Raw genomic sequence first — 16,659 nt, 5'->3', positions numbered from 1 at the left:
AAATATTCAGCAACATTATATTTGTACTTTTAAAATGCACTCATTACAATTAATCTAGTAGTTGTCACTGATTATCCTATATTTTAAGCACACTCCCCTTCAATTTTTTTTTGAGTCAGGGTCTCACATAGTCTAGGCTAGCTTCAAGCTTTGTATGTTGTGAAGGATGTCCTTGTACTTTGGATCCTTCTGCCTCCCTTCTCTTCAACATGCAAGGATTAGAAGGTATGCCACCATGCCTACAACCTAATCCCTGTCTCTTGTTATTTCTTTATAGGTTCTGATGTAGCCCTGACTGACCTGAAACTCACAATACAGACCAGGCTGGCCTGAAACTCACTGTGCAGACCAGGCTAGCCTCAAACTCACTGAGAACCGACGCCTCTGACTACTGGGATTAAAAGTGTGAATCACCACACCTGGCTGTCTTTTTAATTATTTGATTGTTTTGAGAAATAATCTTGTAGTACTGCCTTGAGCAGCCTTGGATTTGTGGTACTCCTCTAGGATTGCACGCATGTGTGATGGCATCCTGCTTTGAAATTCTTAAATTAGGTTTAATGAAAAGGATTGACCTCAGGAGAAGCCTGCCTTGGTTTCTTCTGCATAAATTATATTTATTGACAGAGATTTCTGTCCTACCTGGTCCTACAGCTGTTCAGTCCCAAAGAAACACACAGAGGCCTACATTAATCATAAACTGGTTGGCCTGTTAGCTCAGGCTTTCTTATTAACTAATTCTTACATCTTTCGTTAACCCATAATTCTTGTCTGTGTTAGCCATGTGGCTTAGTACCTTTATCAATGAGGCATTCTCATCTTGCTTCCTCTGTACCTGGCTGACAGCTGCAGACTGAGCCTTTTCTCTTCCCAGAATTATTCTGTTCTGTTCGCCCCACCTATAATTCCTTCCTGGTTATTGGCCAATCAGCATTTATTAAAACAATATAAGAGACAAATCTTTACAGGGCACAAGACCATTGCCCCACATTGATTTTTATGTTTTCCGTTAAGCCACCTCATTTAAATAAATCTGTTATAAATGGCTTGACTTAGGAGTATGCCCATAAATAGCATGTGTTCAAAAGATGCAGAACAATTACTATCCAGGGTTTAAAAACAATATCTTAGAAGAAGACAGTAGTTAATTTAAAATCAATCATTTGTCCTCTTGCCAAACATTGTTGAATATCTAAAGTTTGAGATACTGTGTTTGGCACAGGATATAGTGATGATTAAAATATCCACCCTCAAACAAAAAAAACCCTCTTGAAAACTAAACAGTGGTCCTCAAGTCTTCACACATTTTTTTCATCTGCTAAAAGGATTTGCAAATATATGTGCTTTGTGTATTTTTAGGTTGTTACCTAGAAGTTTTCCTGATCGGTATAAATGATAGCAAAGGCTTCTGTTTCACAGAAAAACCTTGTAAACAGTGAGAATTTTGTTTTTTTAAGACAGGGTTTCTCTGTGAAACAATCCTGGCTGTCTTGGAATTCACTCTTAGACCAGGCTGATCTTGAACTCACAGAGATTCGCCTGCCTCTGCTTCCCAAGTGCTGGGATTATTAAAGACATGTGCCACCACCGCTTGGCAAACACTGATATTTAAGATAATCTTGTTTGTTTTGAACAGGTCTCTTTCTTACTGGAAGTAGACTACCCCAGTAGTTTGTTTGCTCCATCTGCGTCTGGAAAGACTAGAAACTCTTGGCCATCAGATATTCCTTAGTCCTGCCTCTCCTTGAGCTTGGATTTCAGCCTTACTTATTTCTATATGTACTGATTTTACCTGAATGTGCTTTTTCCTCTTAGAAGTTTTATTTTCATATTACTTTTCTGTAACAAAGAAAATCTGAATGTTTCATTAAACCTTTCTGTTGTTATAGTACATAATTGTTAAACATGACATCAGTGTTACAGAATTTGATAACTCTTTGGAAAGATAACTTTTAATGACAAGCTATTTTCTCAGTCAAATATTGCCTAATATTAATTAACATATTATATGACTGTTAGTTCTCAATTGAATGTTAATTATTGCTAGAATGTCAGCAATTCTGATGTAGTGGTGTAATTCAGGTCTTCCCAGACTTTCTACATTTTATGTCAACATTTATGCCATTATATGTTTATCTGTACTGATTGGCAACTTACTTAGGGTCTTAGTCAATTTTGTTGGTGATAGACATAGAGCCGGTTTGATTTTATCAACTTCACACAAACTGGAGTCACTGGGGAAGAAGCAACCTCCATTGAGGAACTGCCTTCATCAGATTGGTCTGTGAGTTATTTTCTTGATTAGTGATTTGGGATGGCCCAGCCCATTGTGAGTGGCACCTGGCCTATTGTCCTGTGTTGTGTAGGGACACAGGCTAAGCAAGCCATGGAAAGCAAGCCAGTAAGCTATGTTTCTCCATGACTTTATGCCTTAATTCCTGCCTATGCTTACCTCAATGACAGGCTCAACTCTGTGGGACGTTTTAACCCTTTTCTGCCCAAGCTTCCTCAATGACAGGCTCAACCCTGTGGGATGTATTAACCCTTTTCTTCCCAGGCTCCATTTGGTCATGGTATTTGTCACAGCACCAGGAAGTGAACTGGGACAGTCAGAAACCTCCTGACTTGTAGAAAAGTGTTGTGCTCGGCTACTGAAGTTATTTGTGTATTAATTTTTTGAAGGGTTATTAAAATCACTTCACTAAAATTTATCAAATAACATTATCAGTTTTATTCTTTTTTTTTTTTTTTTTTTGGTTTTTCTAGACAGGGTTTCTCTGTAGCTTTGGTTCCTGTCCCGGAACTAGCTCTTGTAGACCAGGCTGGCCTCGAACTCCCAGAGATCCACCTGCCTCTGCCTCCCGAGTGCTGGGATTAAAGGCGTGCGCCACCACTGCCTGGCTCAGTTTTATTCTTGATGGCTCCCTCCTTATTTAGTATATTTTACCAGTATTTGGGGACAAACAAAAACTATTAATTTCAGTATATGTTTGGTAATACAATTTTTTGAATATTGAGAATATACTTTAGTTTATGACATGTTTAAATACATTTTGTCAAACTCTTAAAGTTTTCACTGTTAACAAAGGTATCTATACTGTCAAACCAAGCATTCAAGTTTGCCTTTCTGACAGGAAAAACAGTTTCACCTTTTAGTTAAATTGAGTATAATATAGTTTAATGAATGAAAATTTCAAAAACTGTTGAGAAATAAGTTTGGGACATCTGTGAACTGGTTTTCTAAAACCAGTAAAGCAAAAAATAAGAAAATTTTGTGGTTACATTTGTGACCATTGTTCTTTATATATGCCATGCATTGATTACATTGATAACATATTTCATAATAAATGATTTGTAGCTTTGATCTTTTTTAAATTGATAAAAAAGAATACAATATTAAGGTTAGAGTTTCATGAATCAAGGGCTATGGTACAGACATGATGTTCTTCTATTAAATGTGTATAAAGCTGTATTGATTGGGCTTGGAGAATAATTAAATAAAATTCATTTATAAGAATTGGAAATAAATTTGTTAATTTTTAAAGCTTCATGCTCATACTTTTGTTGTATTTAATGAAGCAGAATTCTACTTGATGCAGAGACTGGTGTTCAACGTTGTCATAATATAGGCATGGAAATAGTTTTATATGATGGGGAATGACCAATGGGGTTGCATACTTCATGATGTTATTCAAGAATAAGTTTTTGTCTATCTAGTTGAAAGGTACACATTTGTTCTGAAACATGTAAGTTCTTTCTGATATTCAGCCAGACTGTTGTGAAGAGTTTTATAGTATTCTGCTAGGAATTAATGATTACATTAAATGGATAAGCATCAATTATCAATTATATGAAATATTTCAGTTGTTCAGCAGTGCCCTTAAAATGTATCTTATTTTTTTTGTGTGTGTGTGTGACCCATGTGCACAGCACAGGGGAATGTGGTGCAGTAGTGGTGTTGGGATGTCCTGACTTATCGGGAAGCCAGGATATACTGAGAGCCACAGTAGCACAGCTCTGGAGGACAGCTCAGCCCTGGAGGAAAGGTGTCCTGACTATTGGGAAGCTGGGGTGCTGTGGGGATGGTCTCCCTGCAGGATATAGGGATCCTGCTCTTCTGGAGAGCCGCTACAACTGGTTTCTGCTCTGTTCCCTTATGGGAGCGTCCTAGCAGAGCTCTCTGCTTCTTCTCTGGCCCAAGATGTTTCTTTTACTAACACTGTGCTCGGGGAAGACCCCTGCAAAAATGTAGCAGGCGAAAAGTTCTTACTTTTCCTCCACTGGCCTTGCTCAGCCCCCTTAAGGAGCGTCCCAGCAAGGTTCTTCTGTTCTGCTCCCCCTTGCTGAGGCCCCCTAGGGAGCATCTCAGCAAGGTTTTTCAGCTCAGTCCCCTAAGGGACATCCCAGCCAGATTCTTCTGCTCTTGCCCGTCACCCAAGACTCTTTTGAGAAAGACATTAATTTGGGAAGGAGGAGTCCAGGAGAGTGGCTGCCTCTGCCAATTAAAGGCAGCTCTTAACTGAAGGGGTAGAGAGGCTTATATAGGGCTTCTTAGGGGCGGCGTTTTTTTCCCAGGGAGACGGGATTGGTTAAGTTTTCCCTGCTTGGGGATTGGTCAGTTTAGCTGGTCAGGGGCAGAGATGGCTCCAGCTTCATGGCCAAACTGTGTTTCTTTCACTGGTCCTTTTTAGCCTTTTGACTCTAATCTTAGGACCAGGGTATATTTCTTTCACTGGCTCTGATTCTAGGGACAAAATGTGTTTCTTTGACACTAGTTTCAGAGCCAGGGCACATGTTTTTAGTCCTGGGTTCAGGGATAAAGATGTTTCTCCCCCTGCCTAGGTCTCAAATACAGGGTGTATTTCTTTCTCTGACTCTGGGTTCAGAGTCAGGGTGCTCAGTGATTGGTCAGTTTCCTGCTCCAGTTGTCCCTTTTACCCCACCCCACGGAGGTCAGGCCAGTTTTCAGGAGCTGGTTTTCTCCTTTCTCCATGTGGGTTCAGGGCTTTGCTGAGATCTTCAGGCTTGGAGGCAAGCTCCCTTTCCCACCCCTATGCCATCTTGCTGGCCATCAACATTGAATTTTTAAAAAAGCAGTAGCCTATTTTCAAGATAAGAATTGAGACAAGCTGAGGGTTATCTTATCTTCAAGTGTGTTCAAAAGCTGTGTTTGAAGTTTTCTATTTGCTGTCTGACATTTCCCATCTTGGCTTATTGATAAGACTCATGTCCCTACTCTATAATATGCTTTATTTGACACAAGCCGGTACTGACCAAAATAGCTCTGAAGCAAGTCTTTGCCTTTAGTACAAACATTTAATATCTCAAGACAATTTTATTTACTTTGACTTGAATAGTGTTATAGTGTTTAAAGAATGCTGTTTTTGACCATACACATAGATGTTCCTTTAGTTGGTGCCCTGACACGATGTTCTGTAGTAAAAAATAAAAAGGGGCTATTCTGAACACTTGGAAGTGGAAGACTGAAAATGGATTCTGAAAGACTGCTGTGCTCCAAGCCCTTGGGAAGGGCTTGCATCACTTCACTCCAAGACTTTGTCAAATAAGAAAACCAATAAGTACTTATTATTAACTTTTAATAATAATGAATTAAAATTAATGAATTATAATTTACGTGTATGGATGTTTTGCATATATATATATATATATGTATGTATGTATGTATGTGTACCACTTGTGTGCCTAGTGCCCATGAAGGTCAGAAGTAGGCATTAAATACCCCAGAACTGGAGTTTCAGACAATTGTGGGCTGCCGAATGGGTGCCGGGAATGGAACCTGTGTCCTCTGGAAGAGCAGCAAGTGCCGGACATCTCTCTAGCCTTCCCAGTCAGTAATTATGATACAACACGAGAAATGCTTGCAGAAAAGAATGTGATAATATGTTCTTGAGGGGAGAGGAGATTGTGTCAGAGAAAAAGATTTAGTGGAGGAGGTGAAGCCAGGAGCAGTTTCCTAAATGGAGAGTGTGCGTTAGAGGTGTAAAAGCAGCAGGCTGGTCAGTCACCAGAGCCGGAATGCGAGGGAAAAGCTGCCTGGAGATGGGTGCTCAGGCGGAGCGGAGATTCCTTTTTTCTCAGGTTGAAGTAAAGGTGTCTGTAGACAGTGGGTAAGTGTGGGACAGTCCACTGGCAGCTGTGTCGCTTGGGGGAGTGATGAGCCAAATAGACATTTTAGGAGTTGTGTTAAGGGCAGAACAAATGGTGTTTTGTGAGGCCCACCACTCAGCTCCCAAATAAATCATACACAGAGAGGCTTATTATTATTATTATTATTTTTATGATGATGATGAATGCCTGGTCATAGCTTGGCTTGTTTCTTGCTGGCTTTTCTTAAATTATCCCGATTACCTTTTGCCTCTGGACTTTTATGTTTCTTACTTCTGTGTATCTTACTTTCCTTCTTTACTCCGTGACTGCCTGGGGGGACTTGTTCCTGATGTCTTCTTTTCCTTGTTCTCTTTCATCTTCTCAGATGTCTCCTATTTATACTCTCTGCCTGCTAGCCTCGCCTCTCCTTGCTCCTGCCTCACTACCTGCCATTCATTTCTTTATTGGGACAATCAGATGTTTTAGACAGGCACAGCACCACAGCTTTACAGAGTTAAACAGATGCAGCCTAAAAAAACTCATACACCTGAAAATAATATTCCCCAACATTTCCCCCTTTTTTCTTTCTGAAACAAAAATGAAAAATTTTAACTTGAACATAGTAAGACTACACAATAAGAACAATTATCAAGTAAAGATTACATTCACAATATACTGAATTCCATATAATTTGTGTCTGGTAAGTTTAAAGAAAACACTACATAATCTATCCTATCTTAGTAAATTCAAAATTTTACAACTAACTTACTTGCTATCATATCTAAGAAAAACTGTAACTGTCTAGTCTTCAATCCCATCAAAGACACCAGAAGTATATCATATTATTTAAGTAAACAAAAAGTACATTTCAAAGTACTTATAAACACTCTAGAAATGACAGCGACGTCTGACTGCTTGGACTGTCACCCGGCGTTCCTTTGCAGTGTTGGGGCATCCATAGTGTATCGGTCTGGGTTTGATGGCTCCTAAGTCTAGCACTCTAGCCAAAGATGGACAAGCTCATGGTTCTTCAGGCAGAAATGATGAAATGCCTGGTTCATGTCCATGTCATGCCGCCTCCTCTGTGTCTGCAGGAGACATGGTTAGTTGATCATTGCCTCATTTCTCAATGAAAACAGTTTCCATTGTGGGTTCTTCCTTTGTGTTTTTAAAGAGTCTCTAGCTTGATGGTTAAATGTTTGGGGGATCTTCCATTTACTCTTTTTGTCATTGATTTCTAGTTTAATTTCATTATGGTCAAGAAACATACTTCAGGATTTTAATCCTTTGAAATTTACTGAGGCTTGTGTTATGCCAAGCCATAAAATATTTTGGCTAACATTACAGGCACATTAAAAATATGTACCATGCTGTTATTTGCCTTTAGGTTAAGTGGTCTGAGTAGGTTCAGGGTCTCTGTCCTCAACTCAACCCCTTGCCTTGGCGCCATATATCCCCTGCTTCTTTCTTTACTTATGGAGATGAGCATATTAAATTATCTGGGCATATTTTGGGTTTATTTCTACTCTCAGTTCTTTTGAGATTATTATTTTTTAGTAGATAGTCCCCAGATCCCTCCTTGTCAGTTACTCCTGTAGGTTTGCTGTGTTCTTCCACAGAGGGTGATCTAGGTACCTGATGTGCTCGTTCTTTCTGGAGCCCCTCCGGGTGAAACGGAACATAAGGGGTCAGCACAAGTCAGCCTGAGTATGGGCTTGTGCTAGAATGCTGGGGTTGGGGTGTGATGGCAGACCAGAAAGCTCTGGAGCAAGTTTGCTTTTCTCCAGAAATTTTAGCTGTAAAAAGGGAAGGACAATTTGAAAGTATGTTTATACAGGATTTTGCTCAGAATGGTGTGTGTAACTAACGATTATGTCCTTTCAGTGCCTCATTTTGGATGATCCAGTATTCTGTTTGCTCCTCCCTAGCACTCTGACAAATGGCTCTGCCTGGGGAAAGGGTTTCACTCAGTAGGAAAATTTAGTGCAAAAGCCCGAAAATGGTTCGGCGTGTTCAGTGTGCTGGTAACTATGTGTCAAGTCGGCACAAGCCAGAGTCATTTGGGAAGAGGGAACTTCGGTTGGAAAAATGACCCTCCCCCTCCCAGTCCAGCTTGTTGAAAACCTGTGGTATATTTTCTTGATTGATGCTGGGTTTGAAAGGGCCCAGATCTCTGTGTTACCACCGCTGGCCCCGTGGTGCTAGATGCTATAAGAAAGCAGACTGAACAAGTCATGAGGAGCAAGCTAGTAAGCAGCACCACTCCACAGCCTCTACATCAGCTCCAGCCTTCAGGTTCCAGCTCTGTTTGAGTCCCTGTCCTGATTTCTTTTAATGATGGACTAAGATGTGGAAGTGTAAGCCAAATAAACCCTTTCCTCTCCAAACTGATTTTGGTTATGGTGTTTTAACTACAACAATAACACCCCCACTAACACCCTCACTAGACACTAGTCCTAAGTGTCTAGTGAGATGATTGTGGCTGGAGTCGAAGGAGTGCAAATAGTTGGAGAAGAGATCCAAGAGGAAATTCAGGAGTCAGTTTAGAACATCCTTTCTAGGCCATTGCAAAGCCCAGAGGATTAACCAGTAGCTATCATGACTTGTCTCTGATTATATTTGGTTGTTGTAGCAGCTCTGTTGAAGCTAAATTGTGGAGAACCAGACCTGAAGCGGTAGATCTGTAGGGGTATGAGAGAAGGTTGCTTGGGACTGTCATGGGTTGGTGTAACTGGAGGATTCTTTCCCACCCACCAGTTTCTGAATAGCCACTCTGAGACTTAATATTAGTTACAAACTGTTTGGCCTATTAGCTCAGGCTTATTATTTACTAGTTCTTACAACTTAAATTAACCCATTTCTATTTTCTATATTTTACCATAAGACTCATGGCTTGTTGCCTCTTGTTTCTCTGGTGGCTGCTGGCATCTCTCAAATTTACCTACTTTTTCCCTGTATCTTTGTTTGGATTTTCCACCTAACTATATTCTGTCCTTCCATAGACCAAAGCAGCTTCTTTATTAACCATTGCTAATAACATATTCATAGCCTATAGAAGGGTGTCTCACATTCAACTTGCATTGTAAAAGGGAAAAGACTGATTTCAAGTTGCCGTTAGTACAACTGGGGGGTAGTTTTTAGTGCAAAGATCAGATGTTAAGTTCTAAATATTGAAAACTTCCTTACTTTTTAAAAAATCATAGTAAAGGTGATTATAGATGCAGCTCCATTGGTGGAGCGCTTGCCAACATTCATAAAGCCTTTGCTTCTTCCTTAAACACTGCATAAACTGGATGAGGTGGTGTGTGTTGTAATTTTAGAATTTTGGGTGCATAGCCAGATGGAGGCTAGCCTGGCCTACTTGAGACCCCATCTTAAACAACAACAACAACAACAACAAAACCCAGCCCCAAATACAAACAAATAACCTCCCCCAACAACAACACATCCCAATAAAGAGATTATAGCCTATCTATTCCTAGGTTTATTTTGTACTTCTATCAGTATCTTTTTCTGCTGAAAGATATTAACAAATATCTGTCTGGGCTATTGTAACAACTACCATAAATTATGGTAATATAAATTCCAATTCTTACTACAAAGGAATAAGAGGAAGTTTATTCTGGAGTCACATGTGAGTGACTATGGACCAGGAACACAGATTCACGTTCTAAGGTAGTAATAGTTTCATGAAACTTTTTTATTTTAGTAGAACAAATAAAGTCATGAAACAGGACCTTTTTCAGACATTGGTGGAAACGTTAGGTGGGCACCAAGAAGTGTATGTGTGTGTGTGTGTTTGTGTGTGTGTGCATGTGGAGGTATGTGGATGCTGGTGAAGAAAGGCACTGAGAAGATGCGGAGGGTGGGGCTGGTGGGAGAAAGGCACCAAGAAGTGCCAATTGGAGAGGAAGAACTAAGAAGTAAAGAGAGCAGAGGTTGGTGGGTCAGAGTTTTGGGATATAAGCTGTTGAGTTCACCAGTTGTCCTACAATGTCAGTGTTCTTGGCGCTGACAGTGGAGTCTACTGGGACATGTAGACACACTTTCCTTGGATCTGTAATCCTATGTGCCTATAGAATGGGGATGCCTTGCTCCTGTCAGTTTGGTACCAGTTTTCTGTATTATTTTCATACCACTGTGACCAAATTACTTAACAGAGATATTTTAGAGGAAAAACATTTATTTGGCTTCGAGTTTCAGACAGCTCAGTCCATTATGGTGGGGAAGGGATGGCACAGGGCACTTGTATTCACAGGGGCCTGAACCAGAGGAAGAAAATGACCAGAGATACCCTAAGGACTTAGCTTACACCCAGTGACTTGTTCTTCTCACCTAGGTTCCACCAGAATTTCTTGAAACGGTGCCACCAGCTATGTGTTCAAGTCATGAGTCTGTGGGGAACGTAGAGTCAGATCTTAAAAGTAGCTATAGTAAGGTCTGAACAGGGTCAGTGGGGTGGTTCCCTCTGACCTCCACATATACACATCCCCTAATATAAGTGAATAGATGCTAAAGAGTTAAACCTTTAAAAAATGAATTTTTCTGTATAGTCATTGCCTATATTAGCATTGCTGTTCACATAAAAGATAAGTCTGGTTGATATACTTTAGTGTGAATTTTCTCAGTGCTCACTTCTTTCTGGTGTGGCTTTCACTGTGGATGGCAATGTCAGGTGTGTGCCTGGTACATTTGTGTAGTGTCCCACCTTGGAGGTCCGAGGATTGTCATTGCAAGAGGATGGTGTACGTCACTTGTCTCCTGTAATGATTGTATTTCTTCTTTTTTAGGTGGTACAGTTAATATTGGAGATGTGTCCTACAAGCTGAAAACACCCAAGAACCCGGAACTTGTCCCACAGAACTACAGTAAGAAATGTTACTTGTGAATTAGCACATTTTAAGCTTTTATTGTGGGCATTAAATAAATAATTAGAGCTGCTATAAACCCAGTGTGCTGTTATCATTTTCATGCAGTATAGTGCATAGTGCTTTTCTCAGTTTCTGTCATTTGTTTTGGAGTGGCTCTATCTGTCCAAGGCATCTCCTTTCCGCGATTATGGCTTCTGTTGGAAGTGTCCATGTTCATCACATACTGTGACTGGAGTTGGACATTAGATATAACAAAACACGTGTAGTGAAAATAAGTTTTTATTTGGTTAGTTTGGTCACTTGTGTGAACATCATGATCACTCTCATCACCTCTCAGTATCTTCTGTGTCTTTGCTTTCCCTGCACGGAAATCACTGTTCTCTTCTTTGCAATACTCAATCAGCTGCATCTATTCTCTAACTTTATGAAAATAGCACCATTGCCTGTGTGTGTGTGTGTGTGTGTGTGTGTGTAATGTATGTATGCACGCATCTGCCCTCTTTCCACTAAGAAGATGAATTTGAGGTTCATCGATGTTGCTGAACCTATCCATTGTAAATTTTCTTTATTGAGATTTAATTCCTACACTGTGCACTATACAGTTCACATTTAAAGAAGATTTATTTCATGTATATGTGTGTGCCTGAGTGTATGTATGTGCAGTGCATGTGAGCATATGCCTGGAGAGGCCAGCAGGGTATCAGATCCCCTGGCTCTGAAATTAAAAGTGGTTGTGTGCCATGTGATGTCTGGGTTGGGGTCTGAATCTGGGTCTTCTTCAAGAGCAGCGATGCTCTTAACTGCTGATCTGTCTCTCCAGGCCTGACGTCCACCCTCTTAGAATAACCGTCCAGTGCTTCCTAGTTGTCCTGAGCTGTGCAGTCGTCACCACCGCCTCACCTCAGAGCAGCTTCAGTACTCCTAAAGGAAAAACGAGAAAGCATGAACATTGATGGTCACTCCTTCCATGCCCTCCTTTCTCCTTTCCTCGTCTCTAGCCTTGGGCAGTCACTGCTGCTGTATTATATGTTGCTCTGCAGTTGCCTGCCCTGGACGTGTCTTGGCAGTGGAGTCATATACCAAATGCTTTCTCTGTCTGGCTTATTTTATTAGTGGGATGTTTTAGAGTAGTTTGATGTTGTAGCATGCATTACTTCATTGCTCTTTATGACTGAATACTATCCCATTATATGAATTGTTTACATTTATTTTACTTATTCACTAGTTGATGGGCATTTGGATGGGCATTGTTTCTAGTTGGGACTATTGCAAATAATATAGAAAATTTTATACAAAAATGGTTTTGTTATTGTTGCAAATAGACAGAGGAAAGGAGTTGCTTGGCCATACTGTAACCCTGTTTAAAGTTTTGAGTAATTACCAACATGATTTCCAAAGCAGTTTCACCATTTTACATGCCATCAGCAGTGTATCGTGATTCCTGTTCCTCCATACCCTCATTAATACTTTTACTGTCTCCTTTGGTTGGTGTTGTTTGAGATACTAGGAACTGAAGCCCGGGCTTCATGACTTCTGTGTAAGCACTATCCATTGACTGCACCCCTAGGCTTCTCGATTTAGTTAAAATTTCAGGCAGAGCATGACTTTGAATTCACTGTGTTACTCAGCCAGCCTTTGATCTTTCTGTCTTAGTCCAATGAATCTCTGGGATTAGATGCCTGTATTGCCAGGCTCTGCCTTTTTAGCTGTAGCCATCCTCTTACGTGTGAACTGATAGCATAGGGTTTTGATCGGCATTTGTCAAATGACTTGCAATCACTTCCTTGCTCAAAATAATTTTACTTTGTTACTCAAAAAACTTAAAGTATTGTTCTCATATCCTGGGAAATTAAGTTGACCTTTGGAAGGGTTAGTCCTTAGCACGTTTGCCTTCTTCTGCATCCATTCAGGGTCTTTCTTTCCATCAGATGATTCTGTTAACTGCTCACATCTGCCTCTTAGCCTTTACTTACTGTAGCTTCCAAGTTCATAACATCTGTTGGAAGTTTTAAGATAATTTCTGTCTAGTGACATTGTTTGACGCGTTGATGTCATGCTGTCCTTTAATTCCCTACTTGGTTTCTTTTCATGCTTAGAACATATTTATAGTAGCCAATGCTTGTTGTCCTAGTTGTCTTTCTATTGCTGTGATTAACATCAGGACCAAAAGTAGCTTGGGGAGGAAGGGATTTATCTTACAACTTCCAGGTCACAGTCAACCTGAGGGAAGTGAGAGAGCACGATCGCAAGGTAAGGAACCTAGAGGTCAGATGGAGCAGAGACTGTGGGAGGAACGTCGCTCACCAGCTTGCTCAGCCTGCTTTCTTCTGCCACCCAGAACCACCTGCCCAGGGCACTGCTCAAAGTGAACTGGCCTCCCCGCATCAACCATGTATCAAGACAATGGCCTGCAGGTTTGCTTACAGGCCAACCTAATGGGGGCAGCTCTCAAGGTTCTGTCCTCCCAGATGAACATGTTTGTGTCAAGCTGACAAAAACTAGCCAGCAGACATGTCTGCTAAGTGTCTGTTTATCTGCCTGTTTCTGTCTACCACTGAGGACACTTGCAGCCCCCTCGGACAACTTTCATTAACTCCTTCTTTCTATGCACTTCTGAACCGTACTTTCTCATTTCTTTGTTCTCGTAGCTTCTTTTGTTGAAAGTGCACATTTAAAGTAATGTGGCAGCTATGGAAACCAGTCTTTTTGTAGGAATTGTTGCTTCTACTTTAAGTGACTTTGCTTAACTATCTCTCTACATTGTATTCTTTATCATCTTTGGTTATTAAGGTTTCCCTTTAGTTTAGTGATCACCAAATGAGCACACCGCTTTCTTAAATGTCCTGAAGCAGCAATTCTCTTGGTTTTACTGAGGGGCTTTTGTTGTGACCATACCATATTAGAAACAGGTTGAAGTCTTCCTACAAAGTCATAATTTATTGATTAACAAAAAATTCACAAAGCTGTGTCAATCTCTTGGCATCACCCTAAGTACTATTGAGCTCACTTGATGATCGTGATCATTGGCAACCATGCCTGTTTTACTTCATATCAATTATATTAATTTCAAGATTACATATTTTATCTGATACAGTTGTGGGTGCGTGTGTGCGTGGGTGTACAGAATGACTGAGAAAGGGCTAAAGAGGCGGCAGAGTTCAAACTGCCTGACCTGAAAGCAGAGACCTAGAACTTGGACAGAGGCAAGGAAAATGTCTGGAGGGATCAGGTAAGAAATTTTCCAAACTGTAGGCACAAACTTGTTCAGAGAAGCCAAATGCAGGGACCGAGGGGTGGGGGTGGGATGGGTCTGTTCAGTACTGGGAGTGGGGGTCACACCTGGTGTGACTGATAGGCACATGTGTCGGTGTTCCAGATATTGTTTACTTGTGTTCCTGATCTAACTTGGTAAGTCCATATTTTATTTATGTGAATGTTCGCCATCAGTCTGTGCCCTGGTGGAACTAGACAGATGGTGGTTGTTTACGCATACAGACAAGATGCTGAGTCACTCTCCCTCAACATTTGCTCTTAAAATCCAGCTCTCTGTGTGCTGGTTAGGTTTTGCCAACTCAACACAAGCTAGAGTCTCCTGGGAAGAGGCAACCTCCATTAAGGAATTGCCTCCATCAGACTGGACTGTAAGCATGTCTGTGGACATTTTTTTAAAAATTAATAAAAAAATTAATAATTGATGGAGGAGGGTCCAGATCACCGTGTGTGATGGGCAGATGGTCCTGTGTTGAATGAGAAATCAGATTGAGCAAGCCATAGAAAGCAAGACAGTAAGTGGCATTCCTTTATGACTTCTGCTTAAGTTCCTGCCCTGACTTCCTTAGTGTTGGAGTATGACATGACGTGCAGGCTATAGGTTGTTTGGTAATGTCGTTTGTCACGGTAACAGAAGACAGCAGGACACTGCTGTTTGAAAAGATGGAGCTACTCAAGGCTAGGCACAGCTGAAAGCTGCTATCTCCTAAAATAAGGAATGACTGAGGATAGCACATGGCACGATCTCACAGCTCTGCTGGACACCAGGGCACGCACCGCCCTGGGTGTGCCTCGTTCTCCTTGTGAACATGCCTTTAGCTTCTTTCTGCTTGTGCAGACCCTCGGGGTCAGCCAAAAGCAGACAGAGATCTTCCTAGTATTTGCCTGCATATATGCTTGGCCCTCTTGGTTTCTAAGCTTATTTACCATTTTTGATCATCCCCTTTTTAACTGTAATTGGTTTCTCTGCTGCAGGCAGCTGTAATGTTGAATAATTGTCACTGCTTTTGGGGGGTGCACAGTGCTGATTCTACACAATGAGCTCCGAGCAGGTTAACTAAGGACGGGTTCTGAGAATGAACGTTGGGGAACTGCCAGACCTGCCTGGGGATAGTTCTCTGGGAGTGGGCTTCTGGGGACGCTCTGGTCTATTCTGTCCCCTTCAGTGACTGCTAGGTGTTTCCTGGTGTTCACTGTGATGGTGGGTGGTTGGTTTACTAGATACCTTGGAGTCTGGGTGCCTGGGATGGAATAATAAAAACATCACCAAACCTCCTACCCCTGGTCCTTCCGTTTTCCTTGAATTGATGTCTATCAGCCGATTGAAAGCCTTTTGTTAATTTCTAGAGTTTTGGGAAAATTTATTTATTTATTTATTTGTTCCTTAAATGGAGAGATGGATGTGCAGAGGTCCTCTCCCTGTTGCTCTACTAATAGGAGATCACTAGAATTGATGTCTCACATTGTTTGCTTTTCCCGGAGGAGCAGTGAGGTACACGGTATTTCCTTTTACTCACTGACCATTTTCATGTCTCTGCTTACTAATGCTTGCTAAAGCCATTTTTCCCACTTGAGGGTACTGAGTTGTTTGCCTTTTTAAACTGATTTCCACAGGTTCTCATATATTATGACTACAGATCTTTTGAATTATGTGTGTGTGTTTATAACCATACTTTTTCTCAATCAATTTCTTAGTCGTACTTTTCATTGTTTCCTTGGTTGGTCGGTATTTGTTGTATCAGATTGTTTATCTTGACTTCTACTCCTTGTGTTTGTGATGATATCTATGTCTTTTTCTAAGAAATTTATGGTTCTGTTTCTGTTTCATCTCAGTTTGGAAATTTGTTTGTCTGCTAGTCTCATTTTTGTTATGTCGCTCAGACTTTGAACTCTTTTTTTTTTTTTAAATATTTATTTATTATGTATACAATATTCTGTCTGCATGTATGCCTGCAGGCCAGAAGAGGGCGCCAGACCTCTTTACAGATGGTTGTGAGCCACCATGTGGTTGCTGGGAATTGAACTCAGGACCTTTGGAAGAGCAGGCAATGCTCTTAACCGCTGAGCCATCTCTCCAGCCCCCTCAGACTTTGAACTCTTAAGCTCAAGTGGAGATCATGCTACCTCAGTCTCCTGGCATCTGAGGCTGCAAGTGTGTCCTGCCACGCAGCTGGCATAAAGTCACTCAGGAGAGTGCCTTCGTTAGTCTTTAAATGTCCTCAGACCCCAGGTCAGTGTTCTGCCCTTGACTCCTGATACTGGAGCATTGCACTTACATATTTTATCAGTCAATTTTTGAAAGATTGGGATTGTTATAGTTAATTAATTAATTTGTGTGTGCGTGTGTGTGTATGCCAACAGGTATGTGGGCACTTACATGCTGCAGGACATCTGTAGAGTTAGAGAACGA

At 41.0% G+C, this 16,659-nt stretch overlaps 1 protein-coding gene across 2 annotated transcripts in view; it reads left to right on the top strand.

Annotated features, from left to right (window-relative positions):
* The window catches only part of Vwa8 (von Willebrand factor A domain containing 8), a 320,343-nt gene that overhangs the window by 7,132 nt on the left and 296,552 nt on the right, over positions 1–16,659 (top strand). For both annotated transcript variants that reach the window (XM_057786174.1, XM_057786175.1), the window contains exon 2: positions 10,899–10,976. In XM_057786174.1, coding sequence (XP_057642157.1) covers positions 10,899–10,976 — 78 coding nt within the window. The remainder of the gene's footprint in view (positions 1–10,898; positions 10,977–16,659) is intronic.

The sequence above is a fragment of the Chionomys nivalis genome, chromosome 12 (genome assembly GCF_950005125.1).
Source record: "Chionomys nivalis chromosome 12, mChiNiv1.1, whole genome shotgun sequence".
Classification (NCBI taxonomy): domain Eukaryota; kingdom Metazoa; phylum Chordata; class Mammalia; order Rodentia; family Cricetidae; genus Chionomys; species Chionomys nivalis.
This window is presented reverse-complemented; position numbering and strand designations above follow the sequence as displayed.